The sequence below is a fragment of the Mangifera indica genome, chromosome 10, assembly GCF_011075055.1.
Source record: "Mangifera indica cultivar Alphonso chromosome 10, CATAS_Mindica_2.1, whole genome shotgun sequence".
Classification (NCBI taxonomy): Eukaryota; Viridiplantae; Streptophyta; class Magnoliopsida; order Sapindales; family Anacardiaceae; genus Mangifera; species Mangifera indica.
Genome location: NC_058146.1, coordinates 8,321,986 through 8,342,732, shown reverse-complemented (window position 1 = coordinate 8,342,732; position 20,747 = coordinate 8,321,986). Strand labels below are relative to the sequence as shown.

The following is a 20,747-nucleotide window of genomic DNA, read 5'->3' as shown; positions in this document are numbered from 1 at the left end:
GAAATAATTTCGATCCAAAGATAGTTATAATAGAAAATCTCACTCATACCACTAAAAGTGAACTAAGAGTGTAACAAAATAAATAATAATACAGAGTAAACTACAAAACAATAGGTATAATTGTAAATGTTATTGGTTATATACCTGTAGTACACACAAACATTGGGTAGATCTATATTAAGCATCCATAAAAATTAAATTTATTAATTATTTAGTTCTTATCGATCTAATGAATCTTGATGTTTCAAAATTTCTTCTAAGAATAAAAATATGGGTCACTTGAATAGTGACATGAATACCTAAGATTTTTATAATTAAAATCTATCATATATAATTATTTAATAGTTATGAATATTATTTTATGTTTTATTATCATATTCTCCTTCCTTTTAATATTTTGTATATGTTATGATTAACGTAATTTTTAAATGAAATGATATGAACTCCAAAATTGAAATGTTGACTTCAAAATTAATAATGGAGATATGTGTTTGGTGGATAGTATAACAACGCACACAATTCTTAAGGAAAAAAATTTTCTTAACTTTAGCACCAACTGAAGCTAAAGTAAATATTATATCAAAATCAATAAATCTTATTAAAAGATTCGAAAGAGCTATAATTTTGTTAAAAAATTGAATCAAATTAAGTATCAATGATACATTATATTCAAATAGATCCAGAAGAAGTCTACTTAGTTTTAGAGATATAAGAAATAATAGTTACCATATTGAAACCATGAGTAAAAATGATGTAAAATTTATCTGTATAACTAGTAATGCCTCCGAAAAAAAGTTTATACTAAAAAAATTGTCTGTTTTATCACAAGATTATATTATACAATTATAAAGACAATTAAAACTTACGTAATATTAAACTAGAAATTCTCTGATCCAAAAGTCTTTATGTTTTTGCATGACAGTTTAGGTCACTCGAGATCTACAATGATGCATAGGATTATTGAAAATTCTTATGGACATACATTAAAGAATCATAAGATTTTATTATCTAGTGAAAGATTTTGCACTGCCTATTTACAAGGCAAATTGGTAATCAGACCATCTCCCTCCAAAATTAGAGTTGAATCTCCATCATTCCTACAAAGTATTCAAGGGGTCATATATGGAACCATTCATCCACCAAGTAGGCTATTTTGTTATTTTATGGTCTTAATTAATGCATCTGTATAATGGTCTCATATTTGTTTATTGCCAACTCAAAATGTTGCATTTGCTAAACTGTTAATACAAATTATTAAATTAAAGACACATTTCGTAGAGTATTCTACCAAGTCAATACGGTTAAATAATACTGGTGAATTTATATCCAAAATATTTGATGATTATTGCATATCTATGAGGATTGATGTTAAACATCCAATCCCGAATGTCTACACTCAGAATGGATTAATTGAGTCTCTTATTAAATAACTTCAAGTAATTGCACGTACTTCATTACTAAGAACTCAATTACTAACTTCTATATAGGGACATGTTATATTACATGTTGCAGTGTTAATTCACTTGCAACATTCTTCTTATCATCAATTTTTTCTTCTACAATTTTTCCTTAATCACTAACCTAATATATCTCATTTGAGAATATTTGGTTGTGCAGTATATGACCCTTATGTCGTTTGAAAATTTATCTTGAATATAATTCACCATTCATTATCAGGTATCTAGAACCATTAATAGATGATCTTTTTACTACACAATTTGTAATTTGTTATTTTGATGAAACAATATTCCTACCTTTAGAGAAAAAGAAAACACCTCCTAAAGTTAGACATAAACTTACTTGGTATATATCAACCATGTCTCATCTAGATCTTCGCATATCCTAAAGTGAAACTTAAGTGTAAAGGATAATACATTTACAAATTATTGCTAACCAAATGTCTGATGTATTTGTAGATACAACAAAAGTGACAAGATCGTATGTTCTAGTTGTCACCTACCAACAAGAACTAATGTGACTGTTAAACAGTTTATTCGAGCTACGACTGATTAATTTACTGCATGCTAAAAGCATGATAGATCTATTGTATCGAAAGACATTGTTCTTCGAAAAAGAAAGAAAAATAATCAAATAAATATCAATTATGATGATCTTAAAATGAATGAAAAATTCACTCTCTAATGTTTCTCCAAAAGAGATTATAATCACTAAAAAAAATCCAATCCCTGAAATGGTACAAAATTTTGAAGAATAGGAAAATGATAATGTTGAAATATCATTAAAGTATGCTTATACACAAAAGATATGAAACTGTAAAACAGTTAACATTGATGATATATTCTTATTCACAGTAACTACTGAAATTATGAATGATGATGATGATTTTTAACCACATATTGTGGATGAGTGTAGACAAAGACATAATTGACCTAAATAGGAAGAAACAATTCGAGAAGAATTAGCTTCTATAACAAAACGTCAAGTATTTGGACTTATAATTCTAACACCTAAGGATGTACAACCCGTTGGATATAAATAAGTATTTATGAGAAAAAGAAATTAAAAAAAAATAAGATTGCTAGATATAAAGCTAGACTCGTAACCTAAGGCTTTTCCTAAATATCATGTATAGACTTTGATGAAACATATATACTGGTGATAGATATAATCACTTTTAGATATTTAATTAGTTTAATAGTCTCTAAAGGATTGGATATATGTTTTATAGACGTAGTTACTACTTATTTATATAGAAATTTAGATATTGAAATTTATATAAAACTTCTTGAAGGATTTAAATTATCTAAAGCAAAAAGGGTCAATTTAAGAGGCATGTACTCAATTAAATTACAAAGAGCATTATACAAATTAAAACAATTCAGAAGAATGTACTACAATTGTCTTAATGAATATTTAAAAAAAAAAAAAGCTATATGAATGATCTTATATGCCCATGTCTTTATAAAAAGGCCAGAATCGAAATTTGTTATTATAATAGTTTATATTGATGACATGAATTTAATTGGGACTCCTGAAGATCTCTAAAAAACTATTAACTATTTGAAAAAAGAATTTGAAATAAAGGATTTGAGAAAAATAAAATATTGTCTCAACTGCAGATCAAACACAATTCAAATAGAATATTTATCCATCAATCAACGTATATTGAAAAATTATTAAAACGCTTTGATATGGACAAGACTTATCTTTTGAGCACCCTAACATTTGTTTGGTCTCTTGATCCGAAAAAAGACTTATTTTGTCTTAAGGAAGAAGATGAAAAGATACTCAACTTTGAACTACTATATCTTAGTGTCATTGAAGTCTTATTATATTTTAGCTAATGTACTAGCTCGAATATATCCTTTGCAGTCAATTTATTGGCTTGATTTAGCTCTACACCAACCTGTCATCAATAGAACGAAATCAAACATATACTTCGTTATTTATATAGGATTAGAAATTTAAAATTATTCTATTTTATTAAATCCCTTAAAAATCCCAGTTTGGTTAGATATACAAATGTTAGTTATCTTCTTAATCCTTATAAGGCCTACTCACAAACAACAGATGTTTTTACTTATGATGGCATTGCAATATCGTGACATTCCATTAAATAAACTTTGGTTGCAATATCTTCAAATCATTCAGAGATTCTAGCTCTTTATAAAGCTAGTCAATAATACATATAATTACGATCTGTCATTCATCATATCTGGAATATATGGAGTTTTTCTTCTACAACAGATGCTCTTTTCATATTATATGAAAACAATGCAATACGTATTGTCCAAATTAGAGGAGAACACATTAAAGGAGATAGAACCGAACAAATCTTACCAAATTTCTTTTACACTTATGAGCTCCAACAAAGTAGAAAGATTGATGTCAAACAAATACTATTCAGTGATAATCTTGCAGATTTGTTTATCAAAACATTACCAACATCAACATTTGAAAAATTAGTATATAACATTGGTATGTAATGACTTAACAAACAACCAAATTAATCTTACTACAATCAAGAGGAGCATTCATCATAATAAGCACTCATCAAATTAAGCATATTTTTTAAGTTTATCATATATTAGACAAAATGTGCACTATATTCTTTTTCCCTTTATTAAATTTTGTCCCACAAGATTTTCCTAGTAAGATTTTTCATGAGGCAATTAAAGTATGTCCAATCCCATTTTACAAAACATTAAATAATTATATTCTTTTGTTTTGGTTTTTATCCTTTTTGGTTTTTCTTTAGCAAGGTAAATATAATTATCTATTAATGGTAGAAATCTAAAAGGGAATGTTATAAAAGGATGTCTTTCCACATTATAAAATGAAAGAAAATTGGGCATGTTAAGTATCCTTTTTTGACTTTAAGTGTGGATGCATTTAATGCATTTATAAGATAGTCAAATTTTTGGGCTTATAGGGTGGTGGGTGATGCTCATAAATAACCCGCCCTTCTTTTGTAATTTGAGCATTCGAATTTTACAAAACTCTTCCTCTCCTTTCAATTCTTTGCTTCAATAATATTACATTTCTCTCAATTCTTCCTTCAATTCAATTCTCTTTTATTTTGTTTAAATTATATTTATAACAATATCTTTTTTTACTAAATATTTACATATATTCTCCCAAGATTTTTTTAATTGATTTTTCTATAATAATTTTAAAGTATATTCATTGTTTATCAATACAATTAAAAATTGATGAAAGCCTAAGGATCATTTGTAAATGTCCAAGGTTTGATGACTTAGCGTGATGTATCAAAATAAAGTTTATTCTTAATTTGTCCAATCTGTAATTACAAATTTAGGTGGTTGCAAGCCTCGGCTTTATAGTAAGGATTCCTCGGATTAACAAAAAATAAAATAAAATTGATGAAGTTTGTCATATTGATATGTGATCCAGCTATAACTTTTATAATAAAAGCCATGTGTACACAATTGTTTTTTTAAGAAATGATATATCATTACATGATTAGTTTATTTTGAATTAAAGATAAATTAACACTCAATCACATAGTAATACATCATATATGTGTGTATTTATGTTGAAAACTAAAGTTTCACATCTAATAAAAACAATATAAATGAGTAGTATGTAAGTGTGGTAGATTGGATATTAACACAAACTAAATTAGTTTTATGTAATATGTGTTTTGTTCTCTATACTTATAGACTCAATAACTCTAGCGGTAATTTTATTCTGAAATGACGTGTCACATGAGATTAATTAAATAAGGATTTAAATAAAAGTTTTAGGAGTAAAGACATCAATTAATGAGCATAAAGAATAAATACCATATATTTATGATAACAAAGAAATGTGCCAAAAAATGTCCGAAAAATAAACTTTGTAATTAAAAATCATATTATTAAAACCAATGTTCATAAATCTTGTAAATATTAATTAAGACAATATGACAATTGTAGCCAAGCAAGCAACTTAGTGTGCCAATTTACTCGCTTCCCTACTTGCCCCCCCATCTCTCTTACCTACAAGTACAAAACAAAACCCAGTGAGTACAAGTACTTAGTAGGAATTCATGATTTGGTTGGCATTCCTTATCAACCTTCCTTAACAATGTTTCATTATTGGATATGTTACTATGCATCCGGTTAGACACCCATCTTAGGTGCCTTTTATGCCCTAGAATTAGATGGGGCATCTATCTCAAATACCTCCCTTACATCCATACTTATATAATTGAACACCTATCTTAAGTTTTATTTTCATTCCTCACGGAAATTTAGCCATGAATGGGAGTTTGAGTTTTTCATCTCTCGTAGATGTGAGTTTGAGATTGTGCTAAAAATTAGGTGAGAAATAGTCCTTTTCCCTATATATCATTATTCTGGATATTAATAAACATATACAAAATGGCACTAAATAACACGAAAGAAATAGAGATAAAAAATTATTTGGAGATCACTATAGGTGTCTCAATTTCGATATTATTTATGGCTAACACATCATTATAGACCAAAATGTCGATAACATTATTTGGCCTTATCAATATATAACATTTTGATATTATATTATTATTAGGCCAAATAAGTATTTCCCATCGAGATTTGATCTAAACTTATTTTTTTACCTGTTAAATATTAAAAAGCTAAATACTCACACATCTATTAAATTTCATTAATATTATCAAAGGTAAAATTGTTATTTAAAAATTTTATTTAAACTTATATTTTGAATTCCCTCAAACTTTTAAATCTTTATTTCTATCATCTAATCTTATATTTTCTAAGTTTAAAAATTAACTACCCCTTCTTTCCGCCCCAAAATCTAGGATTGCAAAACTCTCATTTTTTGTAAAAACAAGCCACCCCCTAGAGTTTTAAAAAATCTCAATTTAACCCTTATTCAATTTTAGTTTCCATATCTTCATCTCTAGCGACCAATTGTAGTCACCAGTCGTTGGCTCTCTCCCTTCCATCTTTCCAATCGATTGGTCTTCCCTCTCTAACCATTTTTGTTGAAGACAAGATGACCAGTCTTCCTCTAACGAAGACTTTGACAAAGATAACCAAAAATGGAAGACCAATCGACTAGAAAGACGGAGGGAAAGAGCTAACGATCATCAGTTGTTGAAGATGAAGATCTGGAAACTGAAGTTGAATAAACAAGTACTAATCCAATTTTTTCAAGGATTCAAATTAAATGACTCAGTTCGAGTCCAAGAACTTAACAATTATATTATCCAAACGCAAAAATTAACTACGAGCTTTACTTCTATAAACAAACACATAATATCAACACAATCCCTTATTATGTTTCAACATCTTCATAACACAAAATAACTTCATTAAACATCAAATTTGCTCCTTCAATGCCTTTTTCAATTCCTCATTCCTATCTTCCTCCATCACAACTGATCTTTTCTCATTCCTACAGTGACTCGGATTCAAATCCTAACTCGAGCTCAGATTCTTGTATACAATTTCTTATCAAAGATCATCAATGACTTTCTCCAACAAAATTTTCTCAGCTTGCAAAATCTCCAACTGTCATTAAACATTAAAACACAGTTCGGTCATATTAGAATTACCTACTAGGCCTAGTTCCTATCCTGTTATTAGTTGTTTCTTATGATCTTTATTTTTTTTTCTTTTGAATCTCCATCGTCCATGTGTTTGATCCCAATCTTGTCCATAACCATAAATGGAATCCTTATAAAATTGATCCCAACCATTGATTCAACACTTGTATCGGCACGAACCTTAGCCCTCCATTGAAAGTTCAAGATGGCACATGACTTCATCGACAGAGTAGTCCTAGCCGCCATCTTGATACTAGACAAAACTCCGGCGAAATCTGCTACAGACTTCAATAACGAAATCATGAGCTTTTTCAATGCATAGATCGTAAAGGTCTAAGATTTGAGATCTAACTCACTGCATGCCCAATGTTGACTTTCGTAGTTGACTAAGATGTATACCTGCACCAACAAAATAACTTGGTTAACACATATATTGAAAATCATAAACCAACTGTAAATATATAAAAAAAAATGGTTGTAAAGAATATGTATTTATAATGTTCAATAGTCTTTATCCATTTTAGCCCATGCAATGAAGCCTTGATCTTTATCCGACTAACTTTTACCTTCAATAAGGTTTAATAGACATGAAAGCCATTTGTAATTATCTAATCCAACCACCTCCCTCTCCCATAATCACACCCATCGAAAGACAAATTAACGTATGTCCAATTAGCAGAGAGGTGTGAGTGTTATAACATGACTAGGTAGTTGTTGATGTGTTGTAAACAAATATATATATAGAAACAATGATGTAATTAATAACTACTCACTTTAAAATAGAAATAATACTATGTATTGACACCTCTCATACCTCATCCATGAGCCATGGATTTTTCCTGAACAGTTTGAACCGTTAGTCCATTTTCTTGCAAAGGTCATACAAATAAGTTGATACCTTATCTTTATCATTTGCTTTCTCATACCATTTTAAAAATTAGAGTATCTCATGTAATTCATCTCTTTGTTTCGATGGTCAGCCAACTTCAAGCGCCATAATACATGCATTGTTACTTGGTAAATCTAGCTTCAAACACCATGTATTTACCTTCAAACATAGCATACTACAAATCTATTAATGCAAAGTGCTCCCCAAACTATCCAAGACGTTGCTCTACTGAATCCATAAACCCACTAATAGATCCTCGAATCGACCAATATCATGATGGGATGAAGGACCTAGTACAGGTTTAAGGGTCGCAACATGGGGGGTACCCTCATGCCAAGACTAGTAAGCTATGTAATCAAATTTGTAGACCATGCGGTAAGACTAAGGGATCAAACAGTCTATAACAAAGACTAGGGTGAGAGACGTGCAAACTAGAAGGTGACTTATCAATTGGTAGGGGATACTAGTCTAATATGGATGGACTGCAAACAGGTATACACTAATAAGCCTCATAAAAAGCACGTTGAAAGGCCCTGTAAGGAGAATGGATGGCTTTGAGAGATGGAACAAGGCTAAAGTACTCATTAGGTTCATCTTGATAGCCTATGTATTCTAATACTACTCTATACCAAGATGACTCTCTCTCATCCCCTATAAGAATCAAAACAAATATCACAATGTTCTACCAAACGTAACAAATTCTGATTAAGTTATAACACAAAACTATGGTTTTTAACTAAAAAATGGCAAAGTAATGGCAATAATGTACCGACAAAGCCTCAAATATGATATAAATGTGCTCCCAACCTAGACGCTTGACAATTCTCCATTTTAACACCAAAGGGAGCTTGTCTTTGGTCTTGTAATCGATGAAATCCCCCAAATTGCTTAGAGTTTCATATATCCACGACTATATTGAATGAAAGGGTTATCGAGTCAATGATTATAAAGTTTTAATGCATAATCATACATAAAAAAATTGAATCAATATATAAGCGTACTTGAAATGCTTCCCATTAATGCATAATTTTGCAACGGGATGTCCTCTATATATGGGCGATGTTTACTCAACACATCTTCATACCTTTTTTTGATTGCTCAGCTAATGGACTTGGAGGTCATCACCCGTACGATTATCCCCCATAAAAACCTATTGAAAGAATCCTAGTCATTAACTAAACGTAAGATGCAGTTCGAAACTATTTTTCTCTTATATGTTCCCATCAACTCAACATGGAGCAAATACAACACAACTAATTTAACTGCATCAACGTCACAATTGCCCCATGATTAAGACAAAAAAACTTTGGTCAGATCGTCATATGTCACATGTGTGACATCTCAAAAATAAATCTCCCGAAACCTTAGGGTTCCTCTCGTCTTTATATACTCATCTATATTTGTCTACCTAAATAGCAACCCAATCACAATTGCAAACTCAACGAGGCTAAATCACCAATCCACCTCGTTCATCCTAAACCAAAACTCGTCCTGACTGCCCCTTATTAACTTGTTGAAATAGTACACAGTGTATAAGGACTGCACTGTGCCGATGTACCTCAAGGTCCAAAAATTGGCCAAAGGATGTTTGCCTAAACTTTTTTTTTTGGCACAATCTAAGTTTACCCTAACATCTTGTATCATGTTCCTGTGGCTCTGGACGTTTGTCGTAACCTTAAAACTGTGCGCATTGTGAAATTGCCTCTCCCCGGGCTCTCCATTCACTGAAAATCTTTGTAAATATGAACTATGGATTGTCAATTAATTAATAATTAAAATAAATAAATTCAAAGAAAACATAAAAGAAACTAATTTTTATATTCTATAAACAGTGTATGAATAGTGCAATGGGTGTAGCGTGCGGGCGTGGTGACTTCTGGGCATGGCGTGGCTTGTTGTGATGCGAACAGTGACCTTCGTCGACCACTCACCATTTCCTTCCATTTCCAGCCATAAAAACTGACTTACATCACAATACAAACTAAATAAATTATTCTCATACAATTTACGACATCTTCCGGCAACAAAGCAACCGAAAAATTACTTAAGCCACCAGCGATTAACCCTAAAACCGTCAGCCAAAAATTGCCAAAAAAACCTTTATAACCGTCAATTGGCCTAATCCAAAACACACCCTTAACGATTCATCCATAAAACAATAACAAAACTACCAAACAAATCAGTCCAAATCAAAACTCAAAACCGAATAAATCAATCAAAATAAAACAAAAAACAATTACCTCTTCATCCATTTTCTTGTGTTTTTGTGGCTTGTTTTCGGTAGTTGATGGTGGTTCTCATGGAGGTTGTCACAATGAATGGTGTCACAGGGGTGTTCCCCGTACCCTGTGCGGCATCCTCGAGGTGCAGGCTCGTCTCGAGGATCAGCCTTGCATGCGTCCACATAGTGGCATCGAATCACTGGTTTCGTCCTGCCTTGGACTCATCAGGAGAGCGGCTCCAGCTCCCGACCAGTTTGTGCGGGGTTGGCCTAGTCCCCCCTTCAATGCGCTACCTCAGCAACATTGCGCACGCCCCGTGGCTGGAGCACTCCCAACAACCGAAACCCAATGATCACGCATACTCATTCTTAAGATCGTCATCACCTCATAGCTGCCCAAAGCCCTGCCACAGCTCCCAAGTTTAGCCTGTGACAAATGGCATGGCGTGCTTTCTTCTAGTTTGGTTTAAGTGAGAGTGAGCTTGGCGTTTGAATGGGTTCTGGTTTTGGATGGGTAACAGGCAAATTCAAAATTTTTTGCCTAAAAATGTATAAGTGGGAAAAATTGGCCTAAATCAATTAACTTTCCCTCTAACGATTATATTAAAATATGAATAATTAATTGAAATAACGTTAAGTTAATATTATATTAACCAATACTTTACAAAATCTATATATATAACTGTGAAAACAATATAATATTAATTATACTCTTATCTCTAACCTTACGTAAACCTTAGTCTCTTCTTGTCATATGTATCTACAATTTCAACTAAAATTCACTTAAAAATCATGAAATTCAAGGATAAATTCATCTCAGTCCAAGTAATTAAACATTGATTACATTGTTTCTTAAATTTTTCAAGAATTGATGCGAATTTGAGTCCAAAATTTAAAGATTTCTTAGGGTATACATTTTATATCCTAGTATGAATAAAATTAATTTTAATATTATTCTTTCACCAATTCTTTATTGTTATTATGTATTTGAGCTAGGAGAATAAGATCAAGTTTGGTTTATTAAGTTTTGTTGTGAATTTGTTTATAATTTGAAGAAATTATGGGTAGGAGCAAGAGTATGAGTGATTATGTCAACCTCACGCTTGTGAGCCAATTTTGAATTTGAAAAAGAATTGTTTGGTTGGAAGCCATTCTATTCTGAGTCTTGGATATAGTTGTTGTACTTGATACCAACTTAACACCTTATGTTTAAGGCCAATGCATCAGAACAAATTGTCTTGAAGCACATCTACAAAATCTCACACTGCTAACGTACTAATATACATATGAGTTGAAAATTGTTATCTTACTTGCCACATAAGCTAAATGCCCTATACAACCTTTGCTCAAAATTTTTCTTGCTTTCACACTATTAATTATCATACTTAGTGTCAACCCTTCCCAAAGGTAAACTTATTTCCATCATCTGAATTGAACTAAATCTGCTTTCTTGTAAAATCGATTTCAATACCATATATCCCTAAATAACATCACCATCCAAGATGTCAAACAATAAATCAACATGCATAAATTAAATCATATAATCTAAAATGTCTCAGTATTATTAATAAGGATAATAATATCTCTAATCATTGTCTCCAAGCATTATTATAGTAGTCTAATAAATAATCCATCATCTAGACGTATTAATATAAAATCATAATCCATCAAATCGTAAAGGCCAAAAGACTTATTCCTATTCAAGGTATACTGAACCCCAATACCCACCTCATGTCAGTGCACTTTTTTACTTTACACTCGTGAATCTAGAAAGTCACACGTATAAACCTAAGAAGTTGGAAAGATATAAGAGAGAAATAATTATCCAGGGATGGTCAACACCTTCCAAAGTGTGATAAAGTAAAATCAGGCATGTAAAGGGCTACATAGATGTATTTGTGACATTTGAAATATAATAAGAGTGCTTAAAGTGTTTACTTATTGACATCACAACTAAAAATAAGAATTAATTAGTGTGATGTCATGCAAAATTAATAATGACTTTTAGCCCACAACTATATAAACCAACCATCTGGCACATTTTATTAAGATTCATCATTTGAATAAAAAACTCTCTCCCACTAAAAGTTTTATAAACATTTGGCTTCTCACATCTCTCTTAAGTAGGTGGATTACTTTTGGAGAAATTTGTATTCAAATGTTCTACTTCATCAAACTAAGCATTCTTGCAAAGGAGAAAGGTATAAAATCTAAACATTTTCTTGTTATTATGCTTGTTTTTCATCTATACAGTCTTATCATGCTTTAATGAGTTCATGTTTGTCATTTTCACAACTATATTCAACCATAAACCATTAGGTACTCACTGAGTGTTTAACACATTCATTTGTTATGATTGTTCTGCAAGTAGGAGATGAGTCATGGGGCTATAAGAGGAGCAGGTATCCGCTTTCATGGATGCATCAAGGATTTGAATTTGTTTAAGTCATTTCTTTATGGTTATAGTATGTATTTTGAGATCATGTATTATACACATTCAGTATGTCATGGATAATGAGTTTTGATTATGGTTAGTATATATGTGTGTGTGTGTATACATATCTTTTGCACGTTATTTAATAAAGATAAATTTTATTCTTACTCATTTATTGTTGTTCATTTTGTTTTTGTTACATTGAGATTTCAAATAACTTGTCTTGAAGTAAAGTTGACAAACCCTTTTAGATGCAAATTCTCTTTAGAGGATGTTTCTCTAAAGAGGAGTATTACAAATAATTGTCATTTTATTAATATAAACATGATACAAATATAAATCAATATATAGATACATCAACCAAATGTTGGCTTTAAAACACATAGTCTAACACAGGTCTCCATGGTTGATTCTTTTAGGGAGCACAAATTAGACAAGGATCATACTAAGTCTATGCTCGTCAATATCTAAAAACGGTCTAAAGCAAGTTTCACATAAGAGCTTCCAATGGCTTTCACTTGACTTGTCCTGAACATCGTACATTATTTCTCTATGTCATCTAACAATTACTTGCACACTAAAGCAATGTGTAGAGTGGTTACCGGCCACCTCGTTCTTATAATTTATAATATATGAGGTTCTCTTAAACCATTAAACATTTAACAACCATACTTTACAAAAAAAAAAAAAAACCAAAAATAAATAAATTATGAAATATCATTTTACCATGCACCAACAAATTATAAATTGCCCCTTGGTAGGTGCATCGCCTACCAATTACCCTCTTGTTTAATTAACAATGTAGTTAGACATGATATGCCCAGTACGCCTATTGGGCATTTCATGTCTACTACACAGAAAATCAATGACTTTTTGGCCAAAATCTCATCAGCAAAATTTGATAATTTAATAAGAATCCATAAACTTCCCATCCATTTAAAATCTACCATTTTCTAACTTAATCACATTTTCAAGCCACAAGTCTAACATAAAATGTATTTACACCAATTAACAACAAATTTTAACTTAAAAACATGAAATTCATAACCAAAATTAAAAATCTTACTTGGAAATGCTAAACATCACTGTAAACATTAAAATAAGTGATTAAATCAATTAATACTAACTTTAGATCTCATTGTAACCAAAATTTTGAGATAAATTTGAATGAATTGTTGTTCGAAATTTAGTAGGCGAGATAAATGAATTTTAAATGAAATCTACAGTGGTCAAATTTTCTATAGGTATTAGGACAATTTTAAATGAAATCTAATGTTATATTAGATGTTCTCATAATGATTTTGAAGAGAATTCAGAGAATGCCTTTTTGAAGCTTTAAGAAGGATAGGAAGAGAAGGGTCATTGCTGGCTATCATAGTCGGGAAGAGCGGGTGAGCTTCTCCCTCCCTTTATAGTCTCTTTATCGTCTATATTTTTGGTAGAAATTGGCCCACCTTTTCACCGAGCAAACCTTCAGTTGCAAAGTAAGAAGGGAAGAACATTATTGTACTTGTCATGACATAGGGGGTTTGGATCTTTGTTGGCATGAGTAGCATGTGTGCTATTAGAAGGGGTGCTGCCATGCTACATTTAATGTGATGTAGATGAACAAGTTGTCACGATGATAAATTTCTCTTGATATGTGCTCTAGTAGCAGCTCATGCACCTCAGTTGAAAGGGGACGTGTGAACTTAATTGAATGACTAAACTTTGTTTTCATTTGAGACAGATTTGCCATACGCGATACTTGCTAATCGAAATTTGTGTTCTCGCTAGTTTATAATGTAACATATGAATAATACCATTTACCTTTTTTGTTATCTCTTCCTCCTTTTGTATATACAAATTTTTGAAAGGAAAAAACCTTCCCTGGATTCTCCCCCATCACAACTTAAAGTTTTTGCAGGATGACTGTTATAAAAGTTTTGTCGGGTGAGATCCAGCTTGAAAATTTTCTTTGACTGGTAACTGTTTGATTATCACCAAAGCAAAACATTGTGTCCATGGTTGGTCATCTTTTTCTATAATTACGCCAAGTATTTATCACCTTTCCTTTAGGCTTTGGATTTCCATCAATAAGTCAAGTATCTTTTTCATATTTTATGTTTGGGTCCTGATTTTGTCTATAAATATCACCAACATTGTCTTACAATTAACTTCTACAACCACCTTTTGAAAAACATCAGTTTGTATTCCAGAAACTGAGAACAAATGGCTGAAGGCATTCTATTTAGCGTTGCGGGGAAAATCTTGGAAGAGCTGGGGTCCTTGCTTGTCCAAGAAGGCAAATTGGCATGGGGTGTTAAGGATGAGATTCAAAAACTCAATGACACTGTCGAGACTATCAAATCTATACTTCTTGATGCTGAGGAGCAGCACAACAAAATGAACCAACAGGTAACCAATTGGATCCAAAGGCTTAAAGATGCGTTTTATGATGCAGATGACTTGTTAGACGATTTCTCTACTGAACTTCGATGGCGAAAGGTGATGAATGGAAACAAATTGTCTAATAAGGTACGAATCTTTTGCTCCATATATAATCAAATAGCATATAGCCTTAGAATGGCTCATAAGATTAAGACTATCAGAGGGAAACTAGATGAAATAAAAAATGATGAGCAGTTTCACTTTTCTAAGCGTTCTGTTGAAAAAGGAGTCATAAGTATAGAAAGGGAAACTCACTCTTTCATACGTGTAGAAAAGGTAATTGGAAGAGATGATGATAAAAGTAATGTTATAAGACTTGTATTGGACTCAAATGATTCTGAGAATGTTTTGGTTGTTACCATAGTTGGACTCGGAGGAGTAGGAAAAACCACACTTGCTCAGCTTGTTTATAATGATGAAAATGTCAAAAACTATTTTCAATTAAGGATGTGGGTGTGTGTCTCTGAAGAATTTAATGTAAAGATAATTGTTGAAAAGATAATAAAATCTGCAACTCGTAAAGAACTTGGAATTTTTCATTTGAATGAATTGCAAGAATTCCTTAGGAAAGAAATTGATGGGAAAAGATATCTACTTGTTTTGGATGATGTATGGAATGAAAAGCAGAAAAAATGGGATGAATTGACTGATCTATTAATGAATGGCTCAAAAGGAAGTAAGATACTAGTTACTACACGTAGTAAAGTAGTTGCTAAGGTTACTACCAAACGTGAATCTTATGTCTACACCTTGACAAGACTAGATGAAAAAAAGTCTTGGTCTTTGTTTATGCAGAAAGCCTTTCAACATGGGGTGGAACCAAAAGATTCAAAATTAATAGAGATAGGAAAAGAGATTGTAGCAAAGTGTGGTGGAGTTCCTCTTGTCATAATGACAATAGCACAATTACTGTCTGGTAATATTAAGGAAGATGATTGGCTGAATTTTAAGGAAAATGAAATGTCAAAGGTGATTAAAGAAGAAAGTGATATTTTACCATTGCTCAAGCTTAGTTATGATCATCTCCCTTCAAACTTGAAACAATGTTTTGCTTATTGTGCATTGTTTCCTAAGGATTATAAGATTAAGAAGCAAAAATTGATTCATCTTTGGATGGCACAAGGGTTTCTTCAAATGTCAAACAGAGAGTGTCCAGAAGATATTGCTGATAAATATTTTTTGACTCTACTTTCAGGATCATTTTTCCAAGATCCGGAATATGATAGATGGGGCAATGTAGTCTCTTGTAAGATGCATGATCTTATGCATGACCTTGCACAATTAGTTGCAGGAACTGAATGCACCGTGCAAACTTTTAATACAGTTGAAAATGTGAGTGTAAGATGTCGCCACTTATCACTTGATTGTGGTGAAGTAAAAGCATTATGGACATTTCCAGTTGTGTTATATAGTGGAAAAAATATAAGAACTTTGCTTTTGTTTTGTAGATTAAATTGGGGTTTCAACTTGGATGATGGTGATGAAATTTTAACAAGTTATGAATACTTACGAGCATTAGATTTTGGAGGGTTAAGATTTCAGAAACTGTTGGGTTTAAATGGGGAAGTTCTGAGTTTAATTGGTAAATTGAAGCATTTGCGATATCTCAGTTTTTCTGGTGTAGATATAAAACTACTCTCTGATTCATTGTTGAGACTAGTAAATTTGGAAACATTAGACCTCTCTAACTGTAGTGAGCTCATGGAGCTACCCAAAGATATTAAAAAAATGGTGAACCTTAGGCATCTTATAAATAAAAAGTGTGATTCTTTAGCTGGAATGCCTTATGGACTAGGGCATTTAACCAATCTTCAGACTCTACCACTATTTGTAGTAAGTGAAAGAACTAAACAGGCTAACAAAAAAAGCAATTACAGTGGGACAGAGGAATTATATAGGCTGAACAACTTGAGAGGAAAACTCAAAATTAAGAACTTGGAATTTGAGGAAAGTAGCAAGTTGGCCAACTTAGAAGGGAAGCAATTTCTTTGGTCTCTGACATTGGATTGGGGAAGAAGTGATGATAGAGAGTTTCGAGGAAATGAAGGAATAGATGAAGTGGTGTTAGAAGGTCTAAAGCCACACCCAAATCTTAAGAAAATTAGTGTGAGATCATTCATGGGTGTTAAACTGTGCAATTGGCTTTTGACTCTTACAAATTTAACTTCAATTAGTATCAAAAAATGTAGAAGATGCAAACATATCCCACCATTGGATAAATTGCCATGCTTGAAGAATCTGTTTCTTAGCCATCTAGATAATTTGGAGTACATTTCAGACGAAGCAAATAAGAGTTCATCCACACTTCCAACAACATTCTTCCAATCCCTTGAGGAATTCACCCTTTACGATTGTCCTGAATTAAAGGGATGGTGGAGGAAGCATGATTATAATGATACAGAGTTGCCTTCATTTCCTTGTCTTTCCAAATTAGATATCCAAAATTGCCGCAGTTTGATGTTAATGCCGCTATATCCATCTTTGAAAGAATTGAAATTGCTCAAGACAAACTCGAAACCGCTGCAGCAGACGATGACGATGACGATGATGTTGATGAATAAAGAGGAACCATCAACTTCCTCATGCCTTTCTGCCCCTCTCTCCAACTTAAAGTCAATGCTTCTGTTTAAAATTCCTGATCTAAAATCTTTTCCAGTGGGTGCGATGCAAAATTTGACAGCTATTGTTGATTTGCAAATATTGTCATGTCCAAATATTCCTCAACTGGATCAAACATTAAAGTCTCTCCCATCTCTCCAAAATTGCATAATCACATCCCCTGCAGAACCTGAGCCGAAATGGGAAGATTTTCGTATTATGGGTCTCCGTTTCCTACCCATTTTTGGTTTGAATTCAGAGGAGAATTCTTCGTAAACAGGTTAATACTTCTCTCCAAATTTATTGATCAATCATACTTAGTACTTTTTTCTTATTGCTTTTTTGAGTAAATACTTGTCCTTTAATGTCTTTTGCAACAGTTCCTTGTTATTGTATCTATAATTGTTTTGCTGCTTCCGCAAATATGCACATGGAAGAATTATCAACTATATGGTAATATTTCTTATTTCTTATTTCTTATTCTAGTGGTCACTAGGATGAACTAAAAAATTCAATGAAATGTGTACATATGTTACATATAATATTTTCTATTTATATTTCAGAACTTTTATAACTTCTTTATCATTTAGATAATGCAAACAGCAATGTACATTCTAGTGGTAGAGCATTGAATGAAGGGTAGATGTTACCGCTAATTTGAGAAAATTTTAACTAGGGGTTTGAGCTCAATTGTTAGTTCAGCTCATTTACAAGTTTGAAACTAACAATCAATGGTCAAACTTGAGTCATGCGTATGTGATGTTATCAAGTTCAAGTTTGAACTTGAGTCATAAGAGTGTTCAATTTGATAAGTTTGCAAATAATTTGTGTATTCAGATAAAATAAAATTGTTTTTATCAATTCAAAATGATGTTGCCATTTTGCATCAATGTTACTTTATGTATTTGCTATATTTTAACTAAATTTATCATAGGGAACACAAATTCCTAACTTCTTCTTTGGTTCCCTTATATTAATGATGAACTCACAACATCAGCATAACAAAGGTATAATTGCAAAACTTCATGCTTACGTTGATAGTTTTTCTTTTTACATAATTATATTAATGTAAAAATATGGTCATAAAAAAAACAAAAAAACATGGTGTTGCAGGTTAGAGAGACAATGATTCACTTGATTCTAATGGATGAGCAACCATTCATGATGATTAAGCATGTTGGCTTCAATTTCTTTTGCCAAGTTCTTCAACCTCTGTACAAGAAAATTGCAAAGAAGCAAGCTAAGGCGGACTACCAGAGAGTTTTGATGTTGAAACGAGAAGATTGACAAAAAATTGTAAGGATGTATCAAGGATCAATGTTATTATTATTGATTTGCGGAGGTCAGATGCACTGAACATTGGGTACATGGTGATTACTCCACATTAGGTGGATCAAACATGATCGTTGAATAAAAGAAAAATATATTTTGTCCAAGGAGAGGAGTAGACATTAATTACAGAGACAATGTTCATTTCTATATTGATGTTGTAATTAATTTAAAAAATATATTCAAAAGCACTAAAACATATATTACAAATCTTGATCATGTAAATGAATTTGGATATTTGAGCCCTCTAAATTCAATCAAAACAATATTTCTAAAAATCCACCTTCATAATTAAACAAGTGCTAATCCAATTTTTTCAAGGATTCAAATTAAATAACTCAGTTCGAATCCAGACCCTACACTGATGCTTGGAGAACTTAACAATTATATTATCCACACGCAAAAATTAACTACGAGCTTTACTTCTGTAGACAATCGCATAATATCAACACAATCCCTTATTATGCTTCTACGTCTTCGTAACGGAAAATAACTTCATTAAACATCAAACCTGCGCCTTCAATGCCTTCTTCAATTCCTCCTTCCCATCTTCCTCCATCACAGCTAATCTCTTCTCGTTGCTACGGCGACCCGGATTCAAATCCCGGGTCGGACTCGGGTTCTTGTATACAATTTCTTGTCGAAGATCGTCGAGGGCTTTCTTCAACAAACCGTTCTCACCTTGCAAAATCTCCAACTGTCGTTTAACGTTAAAACACAGCTCGGCCATGTTAGAATTGCCTACCAGGCCCAATTCCTGTCCTGCTATCACTTGTTGTTTCTTGTGATCTTTGTTTTTTCCTTTCGAATCTCCACCGTCCACGTGTTCGATCCCTATCTTGTTCATAACCAGAAACGGAATCCTTTTAAAATTGATCCCAGCCGTTGGTTCGACACTTGTATCGGCAGGAACCCTAACCCCCCATCGGAAGTTCAGGATGGCACGTGACTTCACCGGCAGAGTAGTCCTCGCCGCCATCTCGATACCAGACAAAAATCCTGCGAAATCTGCTGCGGACTTCGACGGCGAAATCGTGAGCTTCTTCAACATAGGAGATTCCACAACCTCAATTGAAGAATCGTTCTCCTCCAAAACGGCGCCGCTCTTAGACCTTAACAGGGAAGACTGAGACTTCTTTATGGAGAAGTCACCGAACTGAGGCTTAAAGTGAAGCATGAAGCTAGGGTTTCCCCGGCCGAGTAAATTGAACTCGGCGCTCATCAAAATAGGACTCGATATCGGCGAACCGAACGGTCCTGTTCCGGTTTTAACCACCATAGAGAAGGGGTTCCATGTGTCGTTAGGACGGTAAGCGATCCTTACAGACGGTCCAGATTCGAAGAAGGTGGACAGATTGAGAGTGAGCTCCTTGGACTCACCGGCGATGATACCGGATTGAAACGGCAAGCCCAAGATTGAGAGGGGAACCTTGGCTCGCAAAAGGGGCTTCTGGTCTTCGCGAAACTTCAAAGAGGCTTTCATTGTGAACAAATTTGTGAAATTTTTGTGGGTAAGATATAAGGAGGGATAATTTAAACGGGACGTTGGGGAATTTTGAAAATGGAGAAGGTGAAGAAGTGAAACGTAGATTCTGCCATTTTTTAGATTGGGTTTGGAGGCATCAGGATTTAACTCTGTATTTGTTTGGGGATGCAATGAAAATGACGTAAAAGCCCTCGGAGGTGTGATTTCATTTACTGAAAATCATTCTATGTTTTTTAAATGCAGTTTTGTATTTAGGAGATATGACCAAAATTTAATCATACTTAAAATATTAATTTAAAAAAATATAGTAAAATAGAAAATTAAGAGTGAGCATTTTTAGATTTT

At 32.6% G+C, this 20,747-nt stretch overlaps 2 protein-coding genes across 2 annotated transcripts; one reads left to right on the top strand and one right to left on the bottom strand.

Moving 5' to 3' along the window:
- The first annotated feature begins 14,770 nt into the window (after positions 1 to 14,770).
- On the top strand, positions 14,771 to 17,550 carry LOC123227892 (putative disease resistance protein RGA3). The gene is made up of 2 exons (XM_044653022.1): positions 14,771 to 17,121; positions 17,424 to 17,550. Exons 1-2 carry the CDS (start codon positions 14,771 to 14,773, stop codon positions 17,548 to 17,550), a joined length of 2,478 nt encoding a protein of 825 aa, XP_044508957.1.
- Positions 17,551 to 19,168: 1,618 nt separating this feature from the next.
- LOC123228438 lies at positions 19,169 to 20,539 on the bottom strand. The gene has a single exon (XM_044653872.1). It carries the CDS (start codon positions 20,397 to 20,399, stop codon positions 19,422 to 19,424), a length of 978 nt encoding a protein of 325 aa, XP_044509807.1. The 5' UTR covers positions 20,400 to 20,539; the 3' UTR covers positions 19,169 to 19,421.
- Positions 20,540 to 20,747: the final 208 nt, after the last annotated feature.